Genomic DNA, 23,576 nt, shown 5'->3' on the forward strand with positions numbered 1-23,576 from the left:
ATATCTCGGTACATGCCCTTCCAGAAATATCGCTGACGGATCCGATCATAAGTTCGTTGGAAACCAAAATGAGCGGCTAGTACATGGTCGTGACAGTTATTCAAAATTGTATCAATAAATATGATGGGAACATAAAGACGTACGACATTTCTTTCTGGTAAATGTCGTCTTGCAGGGGTGTGCCATATATGATATAACAAACCACCCAGAGCAAAATATTGTTCTGACTGTAGAACAATATCTCTAGCCTTTGATGCATCTTTAGGCAACTCATCATGATCTAAATAAGCCAACATTGGACTTGCAAACCCATCCGTCAACAATGCCTCTTTGAATTTCCCCAAATCTATATCACTGGGAATGGAAGGGGCATTTTGTGCTGCTGTTTCATCGTCAATCTTCATCCGTTTACCGTGATTGAAGCGCAAATTTCTTATGGCATCAACTTGAGGATGAACTTGAGGGTTTTGCGGTACTTGCAAAACGTCATCTGCCATATCATCAAAATCAGACTTTTCCCACTCTGTCTGTAAGGATTCAGGGGAATGACTATGAGAACAGCAAGCACAATTGTCTAAATTTGCATAATTAAGTCTGCTAAGAGCGTCTGCATTGGTATTGTTACGTCCGCGAATATGCACAACTTCAAAATTGTAAGACTGAAGTTTAAGGGCCCATCGAGCTAGGCGGCCCCGGATGGTTTATTCGAAAATAGCCATTTTAGGGCACAATGGTCCGTGACCACGACGAAATTGACAGTATGCTGAAGATATGGCGCATATTTCTTCACGCCTTCGACTACTGCTAAAGCCTCTAACTCAGTGGTGGTATAATTGCGCTCTGAATCATGTAATGCTCGACCATCGTATGAAATAACTCTTTCTTTGTCGTCTTGTTTCTGGGCCAATATATAACCTAGCCCTGTATAACAGGCATCAGTTTGAAGAATGAATTCAGTACCATCAAATCTTGGATAGGCCAGAATTGGAGGCTCCAGCAGTTTTTGCTTCAAAGTTTCAAATGCTTCAATGCATTTTGCATCCCAACGAAAAGGAATATTCTTTCTGGTTAAATTTGTGAGTGGGTCAGCAATTTTACAGAAATCTTTGATATATCTGCGATAATACCCCACAAAACCTAAAAAGAACGAACTTCAGAAACTTTGGTTGGAGTAGGATAATCCTTAACAATTTGCAGCTTGGCGGGATCTGTAGCTATGCCATCTTTGCTAACGATGTGCCCTAAATACTTGACTTCAGTTTGTCCAAAAGTGCATTTCTTGGGTTGTAACTTTAATCCTGCTTCTCTTAGTCTATCAAATACTTGTTTTAAATGATCCAAATGTTCTTCAAAACTTCTACTAAAGATAATCACATCGTCTAAGTAACAGAATACAAATTTCCAATTTAGCCCTCGCAATACTTCTTGCATCGCTCGCTGGAAGGTTGCCGGCGCATTATGGAGGCCAAATGGCATAACATTGAATTCATACAGACCGTCTTGGGTGATAAATGCGGTTTTAGGCTTAGATTGCTCCTCAAGGCCTATTTGCCAGTAGCCAGAGGCTAAGTCCAAAGTTGTAAAGTATTTTGGTTCGTTAGACCCCAAACTGTCTAGAGCGTCATGTATATGAGCAATCGGCCAATTCTGACGCGGCTCTAAACTATTTAATTTCCTAAAATCGATACAAAAACGCCAAGTATTTGTCCCTGGTTTAGGTATCATGCACACGGAAAACTCCAAGGGCTAGTTGATTCACGAATAACTCCCTGGTCTAACATTACATCAACTTGCCTTCGAACTTCTGCTTGAACATGAGGTGCATGTCTATACGGCCGGGAACGAACTGGGGACTATCGGTATGAATTTCATGTTTGATTCCTGAATAATTACCAAGTGGCCCACCATCTACTTGGAAAATGTCAACATAATCTGATATCAACCCTGTAATTTCAGACATTTCATTTTTTGACAAATGATTTTCATTTAGTTTCACTTTAGACATAACTTGTGGATTAATAGTATCTTTAGACTCCATATTATTTTTCATTTGATCAATTTTGCTACTTTCTTTAGAAGACATATTTACACTATTGACCTTTTCACATGTTACCGATGAAAATGGAGTTACAAGTTTTGGAAGAACACGAGAAAATGTACCCAACTTGGTGCGGGGATACAAAGTAATTGGATCATCAGTAGCATTCATAACTAGTAAATGCGCACAATTGTCGATAACACTTGATGTAGTGTTTGCAACTAAAACACCAAGCGCTGTAATGCGTCTTCCACCTTGACAAAGGCCTATAGAATTTACTGGCAATTTATTGGAAAGTTTGGCGCGAACAATTGATTGAGTGTGCGGAGGAATTTCTTGTTTTTCAAGAACACGAATTTGGCTCTTTTTGTTTAGAGTATGCGTGTCTGTCGCACAATTTATCACAGCACCGTGTTTCCTTAAAAACATAGATCCCAAAATAACAGTCTCAGAAAGATTGTGAGCAACATTCAAAGGTGTGACAAAAATACTACCATCTATTGACAATGGAAGGGTTACAAAACCAGCAATATGCATATCACTACCGTTTGCTGCTCGAGCTAGACTTATACGCGATTGTTCCATTTTGTAAGAACCCATAGGCAAATTTGCAATTAGCCAATCATAATCAATTAAATTTATTGACGCACCAGTATCTACCAGACATTGAACTGATCTGTTTTGAATAGACGCTGAGATGGTATTCCACTCAGATAATTTGATATCGATCTTGCGGTCATGCCTGGAAGATTTTGATTGTCTACGCGATCGTTCTGGACTTTGTGAAGGTGGGCGGACTGAGCGCGCATTATCACATCTTTGTTTTACTCTTGATTTACGTTCATGTTAAGAAGAATTTCTATCTTCCCCACTTGCATGTTTCCCAACATATTTCCCTTCAAACTTGGCAAATGGGGATGTTAGTTTAACGGTTTACCGTCTATGCCTTTTCGTGCATAGCAATTCCTCCATTTGTGACCTGTATAGCCACAACGGAAGCATACAATTGACCTAGTAGGCCTAGAATTTCTACTGGAATTTGGAGTGGTATTTACATTTTGCTCTACATTTTCCAATCTTGAAGAAATATTTGCCACCAAACCAGTAATTTTGTCTAAGGCCGAAGTTGTAGGATCAGAGGAGACAGGCGACTGTTTAGCTTTGTCATGATGTGAAATAAGAGACTCATTTGCAGGCTCATTTGCTGAAAGCTCTACTGAAATGGCAAGTCTCGCTGCTTCAAGGGCAGCCGTGAATGATTCGGGCTGTTTCGAGAATACAAAAGCCCGCACTTTTGGCAATAAATTTCGAATGAAAATTGACATAAGCTCAGCGTCTGTCTTCTTTGCCTGCCTACCCCACAACATAATATCAGAGGCATAGTCATCAATAGATTCGGACACCTGTTGACGACGGGTTAACAATTGCGACTCAATGCCCCATAACCATGATTGACCTTCAAAGTGATCTTTGAGTAACTTGTGTATTTTATCAACAGTGTTTTTGTCAGCCTCCTCAATTCTTTCTAAATAAACGCTAGCGTGACCATCAATGACTGCATTTAAAGCCAAGAGGGATTTGGGATCGGTATAATCTCTCAACTGCGCATAATTATTGAATTTGCGAATAAAAGTATCAAGATCATCCTTCGGACCCCCTGAATATTTGAGACCAAAACCACGCATGTCATATTTGAAAGACATGTCTGAATAATCCACAATACTATCGGTCTCACTGTCACTATCTGAATTACTATGATCACTTTGAGACTCCTCTTTTACATCATTATCACTCATGTTAACAAATACACACGATCATCATATCATATAACCAGAGAACATGATAAAATAATACACGGTGATCATCGGATCACATACGATATAACATTGTTTATAATATATTACTCACAACATACGCAGTAAATAGTGATGACAGTTTGGATATGATCAATGAAAATAAACTAAGTCCAGCCGCGTAACGATTTGAAAATTAAAATCAAAAATTTTCTAAGTCCAGACGGTGAAGAATGAAACAAATATTTCACTACGAAAAATTGTCAAAGTCCAAACAGTGAAGGATTATAAAAATAAATGACTGCAAAAATATTCTAAGTTAATAGGACGATGAACCAATGTTTCATTCAACAGACAATCAGTCAAGCGCTCAGAAAATTGTTCAAGTACCACGCGGCCTATTCAATTTGAAAGAATTACTGCATGTATCTCAAATCAATGATAATAATATAACAAAGGTAAATCAAGGTGTGTCAATCAATAGGATTGAGTCCAAACAGAACATCATCAATAATTTCACATGAAGTGGCTGAGATTATGCATAATGAGATCAAGCTGACAGAAACTGACAAAGAACGTATCTTTATACTTTACCAAACAAAGAACTTATAGGGCATTGCCCCAAACACTATATACGCTTCTGAAATTGAAAAGGCCTAAATGTCTGCTTGATCACAATGCATGTACAACAATATTTTTGCTAGCTCGCCAATACATAATAAAATAAATATAAATTCTAGTTTGCCATAAACGATAAATAAGACAAAACAACAGACTTACATGTTTTACGTGCAATACACGGCCTCCCTGCCAGCCATGCTAGCTGCCAATTCTTGTGATGACAATTGACGCGATGTAACTCACAATACCCTTGTGTGTATAATGTGTGCGAATGTATGCGAGAAATGAACAAAATTGCAAACGGGACTCCAAATAACATAAAAATGATTGACCGAAAGGATTCTTCCACCATGTCTTATGAATTTAAATTGGGGAATTAGTCATGGGAAGGAAGAGCGAGGTACCAGATTTGGAGTCCCAAGGGATGAGGGAATGAACGGAAACGGGAATGACAATCTCTAAATGAACAAGGTGAAACAGAAATTACGTATCATAGAATTTATTATGAATTTACGTTAAACTGATCAAAATACAAGGTGTATGAATTAATATAAAACCTTACCAGAGTTACATCACATAAGTAGTATAATTTAATATGAATCACGTGCAAGACATGATGACATTAGAATCGTCATCATGTTACCAGTCTAACTATTCATCGTGAACCAAAGTTGAGTAGATGTGCATCAGTCGCAAGGCTAGCAAGGAGTGACGAATTTATTAACGGAGAAACAAATCATTGGTTCACTCAGTGCAATTGATGCACGGAATCGGATATAAAAACGTTCACTTGATGAATGGTTATTCATGGCTTTCTGCCCTGTGATCAATAATCAATTATTGACTGAATTATCGTCACAACAAAATATAAAGAACGTATAACATTTCGTACAAATGCAATGCCATGAAACCTTCCAAATTTCACGAAATTAAATCCCTCGAAAAATAAAGCTGTCGTTGTACAGTACATTATATAAGATATTCAGTTATACAGTCTCGTCCCATTTATAGACGGTACAAGGAGCAGGAGTTCTCATTATTTTTCCAATGTCTTCTAAAGTTTTCACCCTGGACAGTTTGCCTGCAATAACAACTTTGTATGGGTCGTTCGGATGGAGTGTAGGTGTTTTTGTGCAAGCAGGGATTTTACCGTCATTGAGAAACTTGGCCACTTGGTATACTTTGTAACATTCGCGATGCAATCCCTCGGAGAACTCCTCTTGCGATAGTCTTTGCTTTTTCAAGTGGTTCAAATAGCTTTGAGATTTCACCTCCTCTTCATACAAAGTTGATTCACAAAATGTAGCCAAAGCACTGTAGATACCTTCTTTAGGACTGTCGCTATTAGACAGCGTAATAATTACTTCTTTAGAGACATTTCGTGATACCACATATTTTTGGTCAATGCGGATATGAGCAGCTGCGCTCAAATAATCATACGAGAGTGCGGGTCGTGTAGCAGAGTGACCATTGTCTTCTAGACAGGTATGCCGTGTAGCCTCCGCTTCAGCGTACAAACGAGCACCGTCCTTAGTTTGATGAGCACTTTGGAACCAATGAACCCTTTCCTTGGTCTTTTCAGCACTGTATTCAGTTATTGCTCCTCTTGATGTATACATATATGTATGTAATCTGAGCTTAGAGCGGCCTTTCCAATACTCCACCGTGCTTCCGCTACCGATCATCCGTTCCACGTCTAACCAATCTTTGGGTTTTGCTTTGCATTTTTGTGAGCAAATCAATCCTTTATCCATGAAATGTTCATGATTACCTCTTTCAATTCGATCTCGTATTATGGAGCTCGATTTGATTGTTTCCGCAATAGTGTCCCTGCTAATATCGGAGTTGTCTAGTTTAGACATTACGGCGTTAAGTGGACAATGGAATTCATCTCTATCTACGTTTGTAAAGTATGCATTCCCGTCGATATCTTTCTGAAAGTTTATCTCAATGGGCACTTCTGTGTGTTCATCTTGGTCATCCGGTTCGAATGTACTGCTTATGGTTTGGTCATCAATACCTGGTTGATGAACAATTACCTGCCTTCCTGATATCTCAGCAATGGCCTGAACACCCTCAATACCTAACGGCATACCTTCTTTGATCATTTCAGCAATTAATTCGGGGTCCTTGGTTGTCTTACAAAGTTCCGTTAATGCTTCGCGGTAATCTATTTCTAAGTCCTGTTCTAGAGTCGAGCGTCCAGCATTTTTGGTATTATCTTGCTTCTGTTTTTTACGTTCTGCAACCTTATGGTAATGTTCATGCTTTAACTTGTGGAAGTGTTCTTTAGCTCGTCTGTTCTGATGCGCTCTACACTGATTTTTGATTCGTTTTCGTAGTGATTTTGTAACCTTACTCACTAGCCATTGTGACACTGGTAATACGATTTCCTCTGTAACTTTTTTCTCCAATTTCGACGATATAAAGTTTTTCACTCCAAGTCTCATCTCCGCTACGAATGCATTGCTTTTATGGTAGTAAGAGTGTATTTGCTGTTGCTGTGTTACCATGGCTACCGTTTCTCGCAACCCCTCATTTATCTCATCTATTCTCTGTTGCACGTCTTCCATTAATTCTTGATGTAATTGATATTTTCCGTATATTTCATAAGCAATCTTGAACCCCATTGTGATATATTTTAGGAGGCTACCGCCCTGGTCACTCTCTACCTTTTTCGTCCGTCGTAGTTTGTTCTCTGCATTTTCAAAGCCTTGTTTAATTTTTCCTACAATCCGGTCTTTGAAATGTTTTTTCTTTTCTGCTTCCCTCAATTGGCGATCGATATTTTTCAATACGTTTGATATTAACCGCCTTGCTTCTTGCTGGCCAACGAGGTAGTCCAGATAACGAATGTTTTCATCAATACCTGTTCTACTCCACTTTTCGTCAATGTCTTTCAACACCTGATTCACGATTGGTTTTTGGATAACATTACGGACATATTGCATTTCCGCAAGTTTGTTCATGACAGCATTTCCGGCCCCCAAAAGCGAAGCTTCGAGCATCTTCTTACCAGCACGGGATGCGATTTCTCTACCGAGTCTTTTCATACCAACTTCTTTTATTAGATGTTTTCCTGTCAAATGATTCGGCAAAAGTGTACCTCCAATTTTACGACTGTATCTGGAAAATGTTGCGCCTTTTGCCCAACAGGCACCAACACCAACACAAATTGTTGTCATGTACAGGCTCATCTTCTTGTTCTGCCAATATGATTCAACTGAGCAGTGGCCAGATATGGCACTTCCAAACCCAAACATGATATCTCCCATTCCTTCTGAAATTAGAGCATTAGCAACAAACGTGCCTGCTCCTGCAGTATATGCTTCGAGAGCCGCTCCAGCTATTATCTGTGCTGCTCCTATCGCAAGAACACCAGCAATCCGTAAATTGGTTTGCAGGGTCCATTTGGCGTCTCCAATTTGTATGATTCTGTCAAATCCATTGTCGGATAATAGTAGCAATTCATCGGACATACTCATGCTTGTGTCATTGTCCAAAAGACAAGCTAACTCAACCAAAATCGACATTATAGGGTCACATTTCTCTATCATTTTCGTTATCAAAGTTGGCAGAAAGTCATTAACTCGATCAATCATAGTTTTTCCATTTATTTTGTAGTATAACATCATTTTGATTGGAATCGCCAGTTTCATACTTCCTATTACCGAAGTAATCGCATTCACATGGTCAGGAGATAGCTCTTTCAATGACAGTCCATTGCTTATATTTATGTATATACCTCGGCTGGACAAATATACTTGTACCTGGACCATGAAGCTTATGAAATGCAAATTGTCTCGAGTCCTTTCCAAGTCATTGGTATTATTTCCATTTCCTTCTGAGCTGATGCAAGTTACTCTTTGAAAGTCTTCTTTAGTTATACGCTGCAATCTTTCAAGTTGAGCATTAACGCCTTTTACATCCAGACCATTCTTTATTTTCACAGGTTGGATAATTTTGTGATAAACCATGCGATCGAATAGACGTTCATGTGGATTTGATTCGATCGGTAGAGTAGTGGCTTCGAGGTCTGCAAAGAATTCATACAAGGCAAGACGATAGCTGCAATGATGTCTCAGTATCTTTTGAACTTCTGATACATATTCTTCGTAACCTGTTAAGGTTATATTATCCAGGTCGTCCGTTTTCAAACGAGCGGGTTTGATATAGGAAATGACCCCCTCAGCTCGAAGCTGGTGAAAAATACCTCTAGATATTTCGATATCTCCATCAGTGCAAAGGGTGAAAACGCTCTCATCAATAGTGTCGTACTTGTGTAATATGGTGAAGGGCTGATCTCTGATATAAGCAAGTTTGTTGATCATAATCACCTTCTCTTGTACAAAATATTGCCATGAATTGAAAGGACCAAATATTGACTCAAATTGTGACCGTTCTAGTACAAGTAGTTTGTCAATATTGATGGTATCCATGTATTCAGGATACAAGAGCACGGGTCGTTTGAATCTCGGTGCAATTAAATCATCCTTGCTGTGTTCGACAAATTGACGTAAAATTGGGCATGATGGTAAATCTTTTACTCGGCTCTTTGTTGATGAATCCAGTAGCTTACTCTTTAGAAAATCTTCCCTTTTCAACAGAACATACTCCTTTTCTTCTTGAAGTAGACCTGATATTTTCAGTTGTTCCCACAGTTCCTCCCTGCTAGGAAGAATAGAGATAAAGTCTTCTGCACTCACGCTGTCAGCAGTATTTTGTTCAATGCATTTTGCAATATTTTGCATGGAATGCTCATCGTAGTATTCACCAAGGCGCTGGACCTTTTCAATGGCATCGGAAGTATAACTCGCTTTTGTTAACAGACCTATTTGCTGAAGGTCTTGTATAAGCAATCTGGCCTGAACTGGGTCTTCCGTTACTTGATTTTCCTGAAGCCTTTTTACCTGGATAGTACATCCTTGCAATGATTCTATGGATTCGATATATTCTTTGTAAAGGCATATCATTCCCTCTTTTTGCTTAGAATAGTCATCTGAATACAAGAAACTTTCACGACTTTCAGCAAAATTGTCTTTGATTACCTCATCGATACCAACCGATACAGCGCATTCATCTATTCGTCGTCTTATAATCTGTTCTGCCTGCTCTAAATGGAACTTCAGTTTTGACGCATCCTTACTTTTCTCCTGAATTAAGCAATGTACCATGTAATAATGAGCCATCTCTGCAAAATGCGGTTCCTCTTCAATAACTTGTCTGAATATTTTTGCGGCAGATTCAGAATCATTGTCAGACACCATGATAAGACCTAGCTTTATCCGTCGTGGCGGACTGTTCACGAGATCAATTGGCATTTTCTTTGAGGAGTTAGCTAACATCCGAATACTCTTTTCCATTCGCTCCTTTCCTAGCCAGTTGTTCTTCAATTTGGTGGTAACATCTTTTCCCTCCTTGATTAAGTTCTGAACACTGTCCAACGCGAACGCCCATTCGTCGAGACAGCTTAATAATATCACCATTTCCATGTCTTTGTTTCTACTTTGCTTCCCATTTTGCAGTCCTTCTTTGAAGTCACTTAGTCTTTCCAAAATGTTGCGATGTCTATTACGTAACGCCTTTCTCAGTCTCTCATATAAATTCCTGAAATCTCCTAAGAGTTTCTCTTCCACCTTAATGACTGTTTCAAATTGAGTTCTGATTTGGGTAAGACGGTGTTCTTCGTTCCTGTTTCTCTCCATCTTCATGAGTTCACTGCTTCTATATTCTGTGCTGTTGTCCAAAATGATCATTTGGCCTGTTCCATACTGGCCCTTTCTAGCAGAACGGCCAAATGCCTGCTGTTCGATCCTAACATTAGTTGGTAAATAAGTTAAAATCACATGTAAGCCTCCCGATTCATTGGCCTTATCGCTGATTTTTATATCCGTGCCACGTCCTGCTAAATTGGTAGCTAACAAAATGCATTCTTTGTTATCAGACGCGTTGCTTAACAATTCTATGTTTTCATAACTACGTTTATACGATTGAAATCTGACATTTCCTCTCCGACAGATTTTCTCCATTTTCTCGACATCTCGAATTGTTTCGAAAATCACCAGCACCGGCCTTGCTTTAGTGAACTCTTTGCGAGCACTTGCCACTATGTTCTGGTTCCACTGCTCTTCTGCATTGCAAACGATGGTTTCTTCTTCAATGAAACGTGACGGGCGAAAAGTTGGTATAGTGACATAGTCAATGTCGTAAAGATCCTGCAAGAGATCACGTTCTTTTTCTGAGCCAAGAGTTCCGGTTAGCCCATAGATTGATGGTGAATATCGTTTAAAGAACGTTATGTTAGACATGAAGACTGCCTTGAGACTTTCAAATGATAATCTGCACCCATGTTTGAGTTGTAAAAACTGATGGAGACCTTGATGCCACTGAGTGTTGTATTGTTCCGTACCTGTTTCATTGTCCATGATGATTACATTGCTTGGTTTGCCTCGATCGCTCTCAGATCTGTCCACGTCGATGATATATTGTTCACCTTCCTTCATAGTTCTCGCAATGAATGCGTTCCGACTCCAAGCTTCCAAATGTCGGTGAACGAAAGGGAGCAAGAAATTGGGAACAGCAATTTCCGGTTCTCGTTGAGACACTTCTTGGAGTATACAGGACACAATTCCGGCTTGTTTTTGAGAAAGGATTGATTCAGGGCATGTGAATTTGTAAGGTGTTGGGCTTTTGTTGATTTCCGTACGTACCAGAATCTGTCCATTGGTACCGATAATGCCATTTCTAACCAGAAAACTCCAGAGTGGCTGTACGTCAAATTCTGTTTGTGCACTTGAAAGTTCTTGTTTTAGTTGTTCCTTCATTATAGTATACCCTTGAATATCAGCCAAGATGAATTCTTTAACCAACTGAATATCTTCTTCTGAACCATAGAGACCTCTTGAATGTATATAAATCCAAATCTTTACATAGACCTGCTCCAGAGTATCAAGCCCTGGTATGCTGTGCGATAGGTACAGTACGTTTTGTCCTTTATCTAACAACATGCTGTCTACCTCATCTATTATGATGTTTTCATTTGTCCTTTTCCCGAGCACATTTTCGTCATAAAACTCGTCTAACAATGTGTCTCTTTGGAATGATCCTATCTCCCCATATACGACTGATGCCCCATAAGCATTTCGTCTGTCACGTAAACTTTCGCTGCAGTTGTGTGCGACAGTAGCACCAAATACATGGTATATGTCGCGATATTCTTCTGCATCACGCTTTGCGAGGACGCAGGAACTTGTAAGAACATCTGTTTTTTGTCCAGCAAGATGCCTTATTATAGCGAGTGCCACTATAATGAGAGATTTCCCTTCCCCTGTTGATATCTGCTGAAGAATACCTCTGTCTTTATTCAATATGAACAAAAGCAAGGCAATTACCTGCGTATTTCGTAAGGTGCATGTTGTAATCAGTGTAATTGCCTTTCGTATTATAAACACAACCTCCTCGATGTTGCCAATGATGAATCTATCCCATATGCCTTCTGATTTCTTTTGATATTCAACAAGCCATAAACGAATGTCATCCAGGTCATAATGTTTAATGGCTTTGTTGATTCCAGCACAGAAGCTCGATTTCGAGTTACCCATCTTATTAATGCGACAAGCTATGTCTCCTACATCTCTAACCTTTCTACGTACACTTGTAGAATTATTTGAATCGCCTTCCAAAGAGTTGATTAGTTCATCAATTGGACGATCTTTATCGGGGTTATACATCTCATCAAGCTTCCGAGTCCAATCTTGGCATGAAGTAGTCTCCATGACATGAAGGGCTTTCTGATCAAAAGTCCATCGGTTAGCTCTGAAATTGCGAAGAATTAAAAAAAGCACCGTCGAGGTCAGATGTTTATCCTCCTGTAAAATAACCAAGAGACATTTGGTCAAATCCCTCCCGGACCGATTCTGTAAGTCCCAGATCCTGCTAGCACATTCAGCAAGTTCAGATTCTTTAAGAGTGAATTGTAATCCGTCTAGATCTCTGTATATCTCCATCCATTTCAGTTCGTACCTCCATTCTGATAGGGGCAATTTCCTTAGGATAATGTTTGTGGCTTCATCTAATTCATATTTTGCTATCAGATCTACCACTTCCCTAATGTCACTTTCGACAAGGCTGTCTTCTTCCAATGAGATGTTTTGGTTTAAAAACAAAACCCATTGTTTACACTGAATGTTGTGCAAATGTTTTCTTAGTTTCTTGTCACTTTTTCCGATGCCTTTGACAATTTTATAATACAACAGTTCCGCGATCCAATCCGCTTGTCGACTTGTGCTGACAATCGAGGTCAATTCAAGTATTACTTGGGTGTCATCTTGGGCCACACCACTTAGAATTGTATTAACTAACTGTTGCAATTCGTCTGTTGATAACAGGAAACCTTCACATGAAAATCTGGACATCAAGACAGCTTCAAACTCAGTAATTTTCTCGCGAACGAATCGCAGACTACCCAAGATTTTTCTAGCTATTGGTGGTAGGGTTGTTGGTTCTTTAAGAGTGATTTGTAACCCGTCTAGATCTTTGTATAGCTCCATCCATTTCAGTTCGTACCTACTTTTTTCAAATGTATTTGCAAGTGAAGATGTTGACCGGGTGAATATCTTGCCACTTCCAATATCATCAGGTTCACGTAGATCTACATCTGCACCACCGGAATTGAAAATATAATGAAGCGGAAGACCCGGAACAAAACTCAAGTAACCATCGTGTATTTCAGCACCCAAAGTACCATCTGGTTGAACTGTGGCAAGAATGTCTGGAATGTACGCGGTTCGAATCTTCTCGTAGACTTGATCTAACCTTGCATCGATTTGCTTCTTGTCATCCAGTTTCATAATCCACAGACAACAATCCACCACGAGTCTATTTCTTGTTCTACGTAAGTACATTTGTGCTGATTGTCCTAATGTACAATTCATTGTTTGAGTTGCATTTTCTTCCATTTCTTCCGACAATTGTGCAACTGAAGCAAACACATACTTTTTCAGGACAGTTGCCGACATGTGCGTGAGTTTTTCAATTAAAATTGTGTGATCAGATTTTCTCAAGTCTAATACTTTATCATGTTTATCAAACGTAGATTTTATATCTTCCAAACAGTAGTATATTGATTGCGCTTCTGATTTTGTTAATGTAACACGTTTAAAATTATCATGAAGTACATCAAAGACGTCGAGTAAGTGTGCCTTTGTGCTCTTTTCTGAAAGAAGATCTAGCTGTAACACCTTGTCAAGGAGCTCCATGTTGCGAATTAAGTCACTTACCGACGACATTTCACTGAATTTGCTTATAATAGATGCCAATTGCCTATCTTTTACTTGTTTATTCTTCAAAATAGTTGCATCTAGCAAATGAGGATTCACACCAGTAGATTTGGACGGTAATGTGCACTCGATATGCTCACTGGTATGTTCTTCAACAAGAGAGTGATATTTTGTTTGCTGGCTTACTTCCTCGACTGTCGACTCATGAGTTTCAAAAATATCATGAGCAAAACCAAGATCAGTCTGTGTTATTTCATAACTTGTGTCCTGCAATATGTTATTGTATCGTGTAAGAATAAGCTGACTATCTATAGGGGCTTGTCGATCTTGTCGAACTTGTGATCTCTTGTTTTCATTCTTCCCATGCCACCCACCTTCTGCATTTCCGCGATTAATACTCCCCTCCTTTTTAACTATACGAGCATGTTTTTCATGAAACGGACAATAAGCAATGCTGAAGTCAGTCCACTTTCCTCTTTCATATTCGATATCTAGCTGCTGTTCAAGGTAATAAGCGGGAGACATGAAATTATTGGACAACAGCCAGGCACAGTCGTTGCCTTTAACTCCGTGCTTTCCACCATTTCCTCCCAACCCATCTTTTCCTCTTTGTCCGTCGTCTCCATCCCTTGATTCAAAATTGATTTCAAACGCGTGAATCTGTTTCGTCATTTTGTTCAGGACTTGAATACTGCCTGCGTGACCTCCTTTTCCAGGGTCTCCACCTCTACCCCCGTCTCCACCACGTTGAGCATCAGTGCCTGGTGCACCATAATGAATACAATACGACTGGCCATTCAAGTAACTCTCATATTTGCTGAATATGATTTTGTTTCCCGCAAATGTTTCCATTTCTACATATTGTCCATTACTATTTGATTCATTTTTTGTAACTCTATCACTATAAAAATACCAACCACCTACTTTACATTTCTCTTGAAATTGTGCTCCTGTTAAGGCCTTCCCGTTTTGTCCATCTTTTCCTGCAATGCCATTACCACCATCTTGGCCATTACCTCCATTTCCCCCATGCGATATTACAGTCAGATTGTATATATTGAAGATCTTAGTCGCTATTATGCAGACATTACCTCCACTTTTACCATGGGATCCATGCTTCCCGGGCTGGCCGTCGTCTCCCCATTCTCGTCCGTCATCTGCCTTTTCCATGGTGTGTATAGCATCGTACGAGGGACCTGTTGGGCCATGATATGGGGGACCTGTTGTACTTTGATACTGGAGACCTGTTGTACTTTGATACTGGAGACCTGTTGTGCTTTGATACGGGAGACCTGTTGTGCTATGATACGGGAGACCTGTTGTGTTATGATACGGGAGACCTGTTGTGCTTTGATACTGGAGACCTGTTGTGTTATGATACGGGAGACCTGTTGTGCTTTGATACTGGAGACCTGTTGTACTTTGATACTGGAGACCTGTTGTGCTATGATACGGGAGACCTGTTGTGCTTTGATACGGGAGACCTGTTGTGCTATGATACGGGAGACCTGTTGTGTTATGATACGGGAGACCTGTTGTGTTATGATATGGGGGACCTGTTGTACTTTGATACTGGAGACCTGTTGTGCTTTGATACGGGAGACCTGTTGTGCTATGATACGGGAGACCTGTTGTGCTATGATACGGGAGACCTGTTGTGCTATGATACGGGAGACCTGTTGTGCTATGATACGGGAGACCTGTTGTGTTATGATACGGGAGACCTGTTGTGCTATGATACGGGAGACCTGTTGTGCTTTGATACGGGAGACGGGAGACCTGTTGTGCTATGATACGGGAGACCTGTTGTGCTATGATACGGGAGACCTGTTGTGCTTTGATACTGGAGACCTGTTGTGTTATGATACGGGAGACCTGTTGTGCTTTGATACTGGAGACCTGTTGTGCTTTGATACTGGAGACCTGTTGTGTTATGATACGGGAGACCTGTTGTGCTTTGATACTGGAGACCTGTTGTGTTATGATACGGGAGACCTGTTGTGCTAGGATATTGAGGACCTGTTGTGTTATGATACGGGAGACCTGTTGTGCTACAATACGAGGGACCTGCTATGCCAGAATACGGGGGACCAGTTGTGTTAGGATACGGGGGACCTGTTAATGGACCATTTGGGCTAGGATATGGGGGACATGTTGTGCTACGATACTGGGGACCATTTGCCATGGTGTGTACAGCATCGTTGCCGGATACGTTCCAATGTTGTTTTTCGGTAACATAAATTTCTTCAGCAGCAAATACCACATTTACCCCAAACCATGAAAAGCTTGCATTCGCGCGTATGCCTTGGCTTGCCACAAAATGAATTTCATCACCATCTTGTGGAAATTTACGTTCTTCGATCTTCCGGGTTGCGTCTTTTAGATCAATAAACTGACCTGTGCATGATACAATTCGCCTGTTATTCTCAATCGATTCAGTTATCAGCAGTGGATGATTATGTTGATCTAATATTCTTTTGACATTGTCCTGTAAGTGTTCGCTACATTGTGCGCCTATCTTTACCGACAGCTTTTTCAAGAGTTGAATTTCTGGCTGAATATTGGCGTTATTTATTCTTCGTATTGTTTCCATGGTTACTTTTTTCTTGTCCATCTGCAGATTCATATTCGATGTTAGGACATTCATAACGTTATGTTGAAAACAGTACCTCATATATTTGCTCAAATTCTGGATGAAGTCACATTCAGTTTGATACTGTTCGATATTTTCCAATAAGAAATCCTGGATCGATTGTTGAAAACATGCAAGACATTTTCGTTTGTCTTCGTTACCAACCACATCGACAAAATTGCGCAAAAAGATTTCCAAATCATTTACCTCAGAGTAAATAACATATTTCTTAATTTCTTGCAAAAACTCTACCATGTTACCTTTTTGTTTTAATCTCCGCACTGAAGCAATAAATTGTGAAATGTTTTTCAGTACTTGTCTTTTCATGTTCTTCAGAATAAGTTCCATTTTCTTGCTTATTTCCACAATGGCATATTTCATGTATTTCTCTCTGATATAGGTTTCTTCTCTTTGACTAAAATCAAGATCTTTACGTTCTTGATTATTTTGCATGGATGACACTACCTGTTTTAAAGTATTATGTAGCCGAACGCCCGTTTTAATGTGGTCTTTTACCCATTCCTTCATGTTTTCTTTATCATCTGTTTGCTCCTCCTCGCTTCTGGTACCTTCATCCGAATTCACGAACTCCGGAAAGTTGTGTACTGCATCTGCGATAAAAATGTATAATGTCATATAATTACTGATACAAGATTGCCAACAGATGGTCTGAAATACATAGCTAGAATAGAGTACTAGGTGGGAAGTTGGTTGAGTTACCACTAAATTTCAAGTTATTGTATTCAATATGGTAGAAAATAGAGGCGGTTACCCCTATTAGACTAATGCGTAATCAAACAGTGCGTCCCTGAAAGAACTGTTTTGTCGGAAACTTGTTTTGTATTTTAACGCCCAATCTACACATAACTAAATAACTGATGTGGCTGAGGAATAAATCAGCTATCACATACTTTTTGAATTTGACAATTGATCACACCGTTCTTGAAATATAAGAATTTTACGAACCGTTTTTCAAACCGTTCCACGGATTCACAATCAACCAATGATATGTATATATTAGGAGTGCCATAAGGCACTGCGTATGAGGCGTCTATAATTGTCATTGATATTTGACTGGTTGTTCTGGTTGATTCAAAAAATGTCCAAAAGTTAAAATTACCAACAACACAGCTCTTTCAGAGACACCCTGTATATCCCAATGAGGTACAATAATGCGAAGAAACTTCTGCTTCGACTGCATATACCAAATTTGGCATACAATCAACCGTTTTGGAATAATGGTCATTCATTAAAGTGAGGTAATTACATATTCGCTGTAACAGGGATAACTACCATATCAATAGGTTAAACAATTTTTGAATATATCGCGCTGCACTAGTACGTTCACGCGATACCTCACCTCTGCATTGAACCATATCATGCTGATCACTCGCACCTATAAGATTAGTATCTTTAAAAAGAGCGGTATTGTGTTCAATATATGATTGCAGACATATACAGGTGATGAGTGCAACCTGCTTGTAGTGCAGGATGATATATTCAAAAATTAACCTATTGCTATGGTAGTTAATCCTGTTACATCATCACTTCTACGGCGAATTGGTAGGCGTTTACATTACCTTCATTGCTAGATACATCAACTCCAAAAATATGAGACAGGACACAGTGATTTATTTGTCCCTGGACTTTGCGGTCTAGTGATGCTTTCTCCTCCTCGTTACTACCGTGACTATAATCAGCACAGCTACCAGGCCGGCTGGATCGAACACGACGCCGCATCTTTGATGGTTAATGTATACTATCTGTAGATGACAGAAATATTGAAATACTCGATTTGTATTAAATCAATTATTAAAAGACTTGTTTGACAAATTTTGCCGACATTTTTGCCGAAACGATTGAAAAAAAAATCTCAAAGTACCCTGCATCAAACAAAACTACAGATTTGGTACGACTTTTTGTTGGATGTTGGATGATTTGACTGCTACTATGCATCGGTAATCTCGGCAAAATAAATGTAGCAGACGCCATTTTCACTATAAACGCATCTGCAGAATCACCGTTGTGTATCATAATTCATAATGCTACGTCTGAAGGAACGGTGACGCGCGGGGTCGAGACACTGTGTGGTAGTTGGGTGCGGAAGTTTTTACTACTTCCCCGCGTGCGCGTAATTGCACAGGCGCGGGGAAGTAGTCAAAATACTGTACTCGGACGCTGGCGTTATTGTCCAATAAGATGTCTGGATTACCAAACAAATATTTATGAGGTATAGTAACAACAGTTGTGGTACACTGATTTGAAACTATCTACTACTGATAGCAGTGTTATGTGATGATGAACTAAAATAATCTGTTACATATGTAGTGATGATCAATAGCAATGTGTGTTTTATTATTTTGATGGATTAAAACAAGCTATCCACAAGTGTGTAAAATTAAGTCAAAACGTAACTACCGTATGTAGTCTGCAGGACAGGCTGCTCCTAAAAGCAACATGTCCGTCCGGCCTGAAAGTAATCTGTCCATATATTTTATGTGTAACTTTGGTTTGGATCTATCACTCAGTACTTGGGTGCTGTCGTAGAGTCTGACGGGCTGTTTAGGAAAATGGCACGTCCGAAGCACGTCTACTGCTGATAGCAGTACAAGCTATCTACGGCTGCAGTTATATATGTGGACAACAGTATTAAAACTTTATCATTGGTCAATCAATTTAATTCCGGCATTTATTTCAAATGCATCTATTAAATGCAAACTTACCACTTCTTGTTTTTGTTTCATATGAGCATATTGGATATTTATATTTACTAGCGGTCACCCGTGCTTCTCGGTCACAATCTTTAGCGCAGTTGTTAAGGTAATGCGATTTATTGTTGGTCGAAGCAGCAACAAAAAAATGTAGTTCACAGCATCTTGCGAATGGTAGTGAGCTTTAGCAAAAATTGCATTGCTCAATTCATAGCGAGCGTGCATGCGTGTAGAAGAATTCAAATATCACAGAAATACCTTTGTAGGTCCTGTGGTGCTTGAGTTATGTTGTAAAGAGGGTTGAAACAACAACACTTTTGTAAAACGTATATAACTCATTAAAAACAATAAATTAAGTAGGTTTTCAAAGTATATGATTTGTAGAATGAACTTTTGCAAAACACCAAAGTGTTATTTTTCAATAATATATTCATTCAGATAATGAAAATCGATTTTTTGGGCTGCTTCGACCAACACTACCTCGTATAACCTTAAATTGTACTGATTTGTTGTGTGTGTAAATAATCTATTTAAAGTGGTTAGTTTCGTTAGTGGATTATCAATTAGAAATACAATAGCGAGGTGGATTGTTTGCAAAGTACACATCATGTAGCAGAAAGATGCAATCAAAGTCTTCATAGGTGTAGATGACACAACTCAGAAAAAGATGAAATTACTCATGAAAAGTTGAGAGGAAAGTCCTCAACAGCCCCACAAGAATAATTCAGAAGTCAATATAATCATTGTCATCATGTAACTGATGGGCGTATAAGCAATGACCACTCACTCCAGTACTGACCAATATCATTGTCATTATGTAAATGAGAGAATGGCCACTATAATACTCATACTCATTGGGTCACATACATTGTACATGTTCAAGGTGTGTGGCTGATCAATATTTTGCAGCCACTGGTTAGTTGGTTGATGAGCATATGAGATGTTCAGTATTGACCTCCAAAAAGGACATTTCACCCTCTTGAGTAAATTTTTACTTAATTGATAAAGTGACTCTTCAAGATGTGTGACAATAGGTGTAAATGAGATGTGTGCTCATAGTCAGGGTTGCCAATCCAACAATTTGGTAGCACAGTTAGCTCCAATTGGGTGACTTTTGAAATGTTCTCCGCAATTTGTACATTTCCTGTCCAATATAAAGCAGTGTTTATAAGGAAAAGAAATTGAGCTAGTTTTCAATATTGGCTCCCACAACTTCCGGTAGTTTCCTAGAAAAGCAATGATTTATAACATGTATAAGAACAAAATTGGGCAATGTCCCAATGATTTGACCCGCGATTCTGACTGAATATTTTTGGCAACCCTGAGTCTGGATCTCCAAAAAGGATATTGAATGCCTAGGGTATAATAATACTTAATTCAGTGACCGGGGTACCGGACTACACGGCTGAGGCTTCTACGATAGATGACTGTATTGTAGTGTATTGTGACTGTTTCCTCGGTGTTTACTCAGTGTTTAGCTCGCAAGGAGCTTTCAGTGCTTTTGAAACTAATCAACTTAATTTGACACCCTTAACGTAAACAAAAAAAGTGAATTGAAGTGCGCACAACCTTGATCTTCTCATCGCAAAAGTCCGTTTTCCGAAATAATGTAAACCGTAAAAGTTTTTAGCCTCACCAATTCGCCCGTTTCAGTAATTTATTATAAATACTGTTTAGTGCATTTTCTTGACTTGCGTTTCCTATTATTTATTGGTACTTTTCTATTTTCACATAGGTCAATTCATATCTGGATATGGCAGCTTGTTGTTAGTTATTCACTGAAATGGCAATCTGCTGCTATATCCAATGACGAATTAACCAAACATGGGTTCCCATTCTCTTACTCTCACACATTGTGTTTGCTTTTATTGTGCATTCTACCATTGTTGTATGGTGAGTAAAAAATGCAATAGAGCAAAGAATCGATATTTATGCAAGAACAACGTTGAACTTTCCCATTAAAGTTTCTATAAATGCCACACTCAATAGTCACCTTCTGTGAAAAAATGAAGTGAATCACAACTACCGTTTAATTGTTATGAGTCCTTTTGCTGCGATACCCAATTTCATTATTTGTCCACGAGGTACCATGTATTTTGAATGAGAGCACGCAATGCACGATAAAGGCACCAGCTCTGAAACTGACTTAAATAAGGTTAATTTTTGCGTTATTTTAATTTCTTTTTTCTGTTCAAACAAACTTTCTAACATTACTTTAAGTCCTTTATAACTCACTCGATCCAACTCCAGTTTTTTTTAACCCCAATATGTCCAACTTATTGGATATTTTATAATTCACTCCACTTCAATTTGCGCGCATTTCATTTCGACACAAATCCGCCTACAAATTGGTATGTTTTTGATAGAGAATAAACATCTTTAAAGTAAAGGTAAAATGAAAATAACAACAAATAATGTTTCTTCTCCTTCAACAAGACCCAGGGCAATAACGCTTTGGGTGCTCCATTTTTTTTAATGCCAATGAGGTTAAGAAAATGACAGTGGTTCCAAATCTACCTTACACAGAGTGGGCTGACATTCAAATTTTAGATGTCTCTTGGACAAACATTAAAATTGGGTATCGCTATAAAATGTGTTATAAAAACAATACGGTAAATGCTAATTCCTTGATTTTTTCACACAAGGTCACCAATGGATATATCATTTCTAAAAGGTTCAACTCGGTTCTTAAATAAAAATGGATTATTTTCGCTATTGCACTTTTTTTTTACTCACCCTGGGTATGATGGGTGAAAAAAATGAATGAGTGCTGTAGAGCATGAAAGTGCATGGTCATTAAAAGTGACTGGGAAGTGGTATTGTGGTTTGGCAGAGCAGAACAAAATTGTGAAGCAAACCTAACAAGGCAAAACACCTTCACAAGCCAGTTACTAACACATTTTTATTCATATGACTCTGTGTAGTATTTTACAAGCTTTGAAAGATTGTGAATATAGTAAATGATTTCCATGTTCAAATGAACTCACTGGATGATCAGATTTTCCCCCTATTTATCATGTTGCCCCCACTACTGACCTATCAGGTTTATGTCACCATTGGTAATACTTCGAGCATAAAATTACTATCATTGAAAGAGTTGCCATGTTTGAAAATTATTTCACTGGCATGTTTTAGTTTACTGTGGTAATTGTTTATAATATTAAGATGTTCTAGTTAATACTTACATCTGCATTGGTATTACTGATTAATAAATATTTTCGAATGACATCTGTAATTTTAACATGTTTGCTCCAATATCAGCTTGTATAATATTCTGATTTAGGGCAAGTAAGTGATTGGGTTCATTGAAATTAAAGTTAACCTACAAAATCTTGGCATTAACAAGCACTAGCAAACACACAGCATTTACAGGACATGTAGAATGTTAGCGATACCGGTTCTGTCATATACAACCATCCTACAAGCATTTTACAACGTTCCGACGTTCTGGTTCTGGTAAGCCGACGTTGTGCTTGAAGCATTCAAGTCTGCTCCGTCTCTCCATGGATGATACTATTTCCATGGTCTCTCCTTGTTCCAATAACTCTTCATCCCTTCTCGCATTATAAACCTACCTTTTGCTGCGCTGGTCGGTGGTCACCAATAGTCCATTAGGGCCGGTCTCCAACTCATGATGAATTGTGTGGACGTCTCGTTTTTCACTTTAAACAGAGCTCGACAATTTTAGGCAGCTTCACTCCCGTCTTTCACTGTAACGTCGCAACACATGTTCACATATGAAACTGTTCCGCTATTCTTTCTTTGAGTTTAATGGCGCCTTCAGCTACTATGGCTATTTGCGCCAACTGTTCCGCTAAGCAAATGCGAATTTATTTATGCAGCTTATGAATAACGTCTTAACCTTTATAGCGATGCAGTATCAACATGATGATTGCATGAACTAAAAATAGCACAATGAAATCCATTGTATGTCACAGACAGCAGATGTTTCGCAATACGAAATGGAAAATTCCCGATCCCGGTGTAGTCACTCCCAAAAACAAAATTTTGCCAAGTTAAAATTGGTAAAATTCCAATTAATTTGGAATGAAGAAATGTTGTATTTTAAGGTGGCTGTGTACTCTCAGACATGCATGTAGTAAAAGTGGCATCGCTTTGTAGGCCTAATTATTAACGCAAGGCATATAAAAGTATACATTTTTATAAAGGCAAGATATCAATGAGTCTAATGAAAATTGAATGCTAGTTACCGGTACTTCTTGCCACGCTGGTAAAAAATTAAGATGTCTGAAAAATCAAAATGCTTTAATTTAATAGACTTCTCTCATCTTTCAGATGATTTTCACATAATTTGTTGCCAATGATATATAGTTAATAAGGATATAGTAAGAATTTTCTCCCCATTGTCTTCGCAATTCATGATATGATAGAAATATTGTGGCAAATTATTAAAAATTGATTTTTTTTTATATTTAACAGTCCTTGAAGTAAACTCGAAGTAAAGTTTATAAATTACAATTACTTGATATGTACTCAAAGTGT

General features: G+C 38.8%; 1 protein-coding gene across 1 annotated transcript; it reads right to left on the reverse strand.

Annotated features, from left to right (window-relative positions):
• Positions 1–5,320: 5,320 nt before the first annotated feature.
• Positions 5,321–22,915, reverse strand: LOC140139277 (uncharacterized). Its single transcript, XM_072161058.1, has 5 exons — positions 22,649–22,915; positions 17,943–18,125; positions 15,510–16,973; positions 15,071–15,478; positions 5,321–15,022 (listed from the first exon to the last, which is right to left on the reverse strand). The coding sequence occupies exons 2-5, from the start codon at positions 18,100–18,102 to the stop codon at positions 5,439–5,441; spliced, it is 11,616 nt and encodes a 3,871-aa protein (XP_072017159.1). The 5' UTR covers positions 18,103–18,125; positions 22,649–22,915; the 3' UTR covers positions 5,321–5,438.
• Between the last annotated feature and the right edge of the window lie 661 nt (positions 22,916–23,576).

The sequence above is a fragment of the Amphiura filiformis genome, chromosome 18, assembly GCF_039555335.1.
Source record: "Amphiura filiformis chromosome 18, Afil_fr2py, whole genome shotgun sequence".
NCBI lineage: Eukaryota > Metazoa > Echinodermata > Ophiuroidea > Amphilepidida > Amphiuridae > Amphiura > Amphiura filiformis.

Coding starts and splice junctions, on each gene's coding strand:
- LOC140139277 (XM_072161058.1), bottom strand. CDS start 18,102: ATGCGGCGTCGTGTTCGATCCAGCCGGCCTGGTAGCTGTGCTGATTAT. Junction 16,974..17,942: donor TGATGTATCTAGCAATGAAG/GTAATGTAAACG, acceptor TTTTTATCGCAG/ATGCAGTACACAACTTTCCG. Junction 15,479..15,509: donor CCCGTATCATAGCACAACAG/GTCTCCCGTCTC, acceptor AAAGCACAACAG/GTCTCCCGTATCATAGCACA.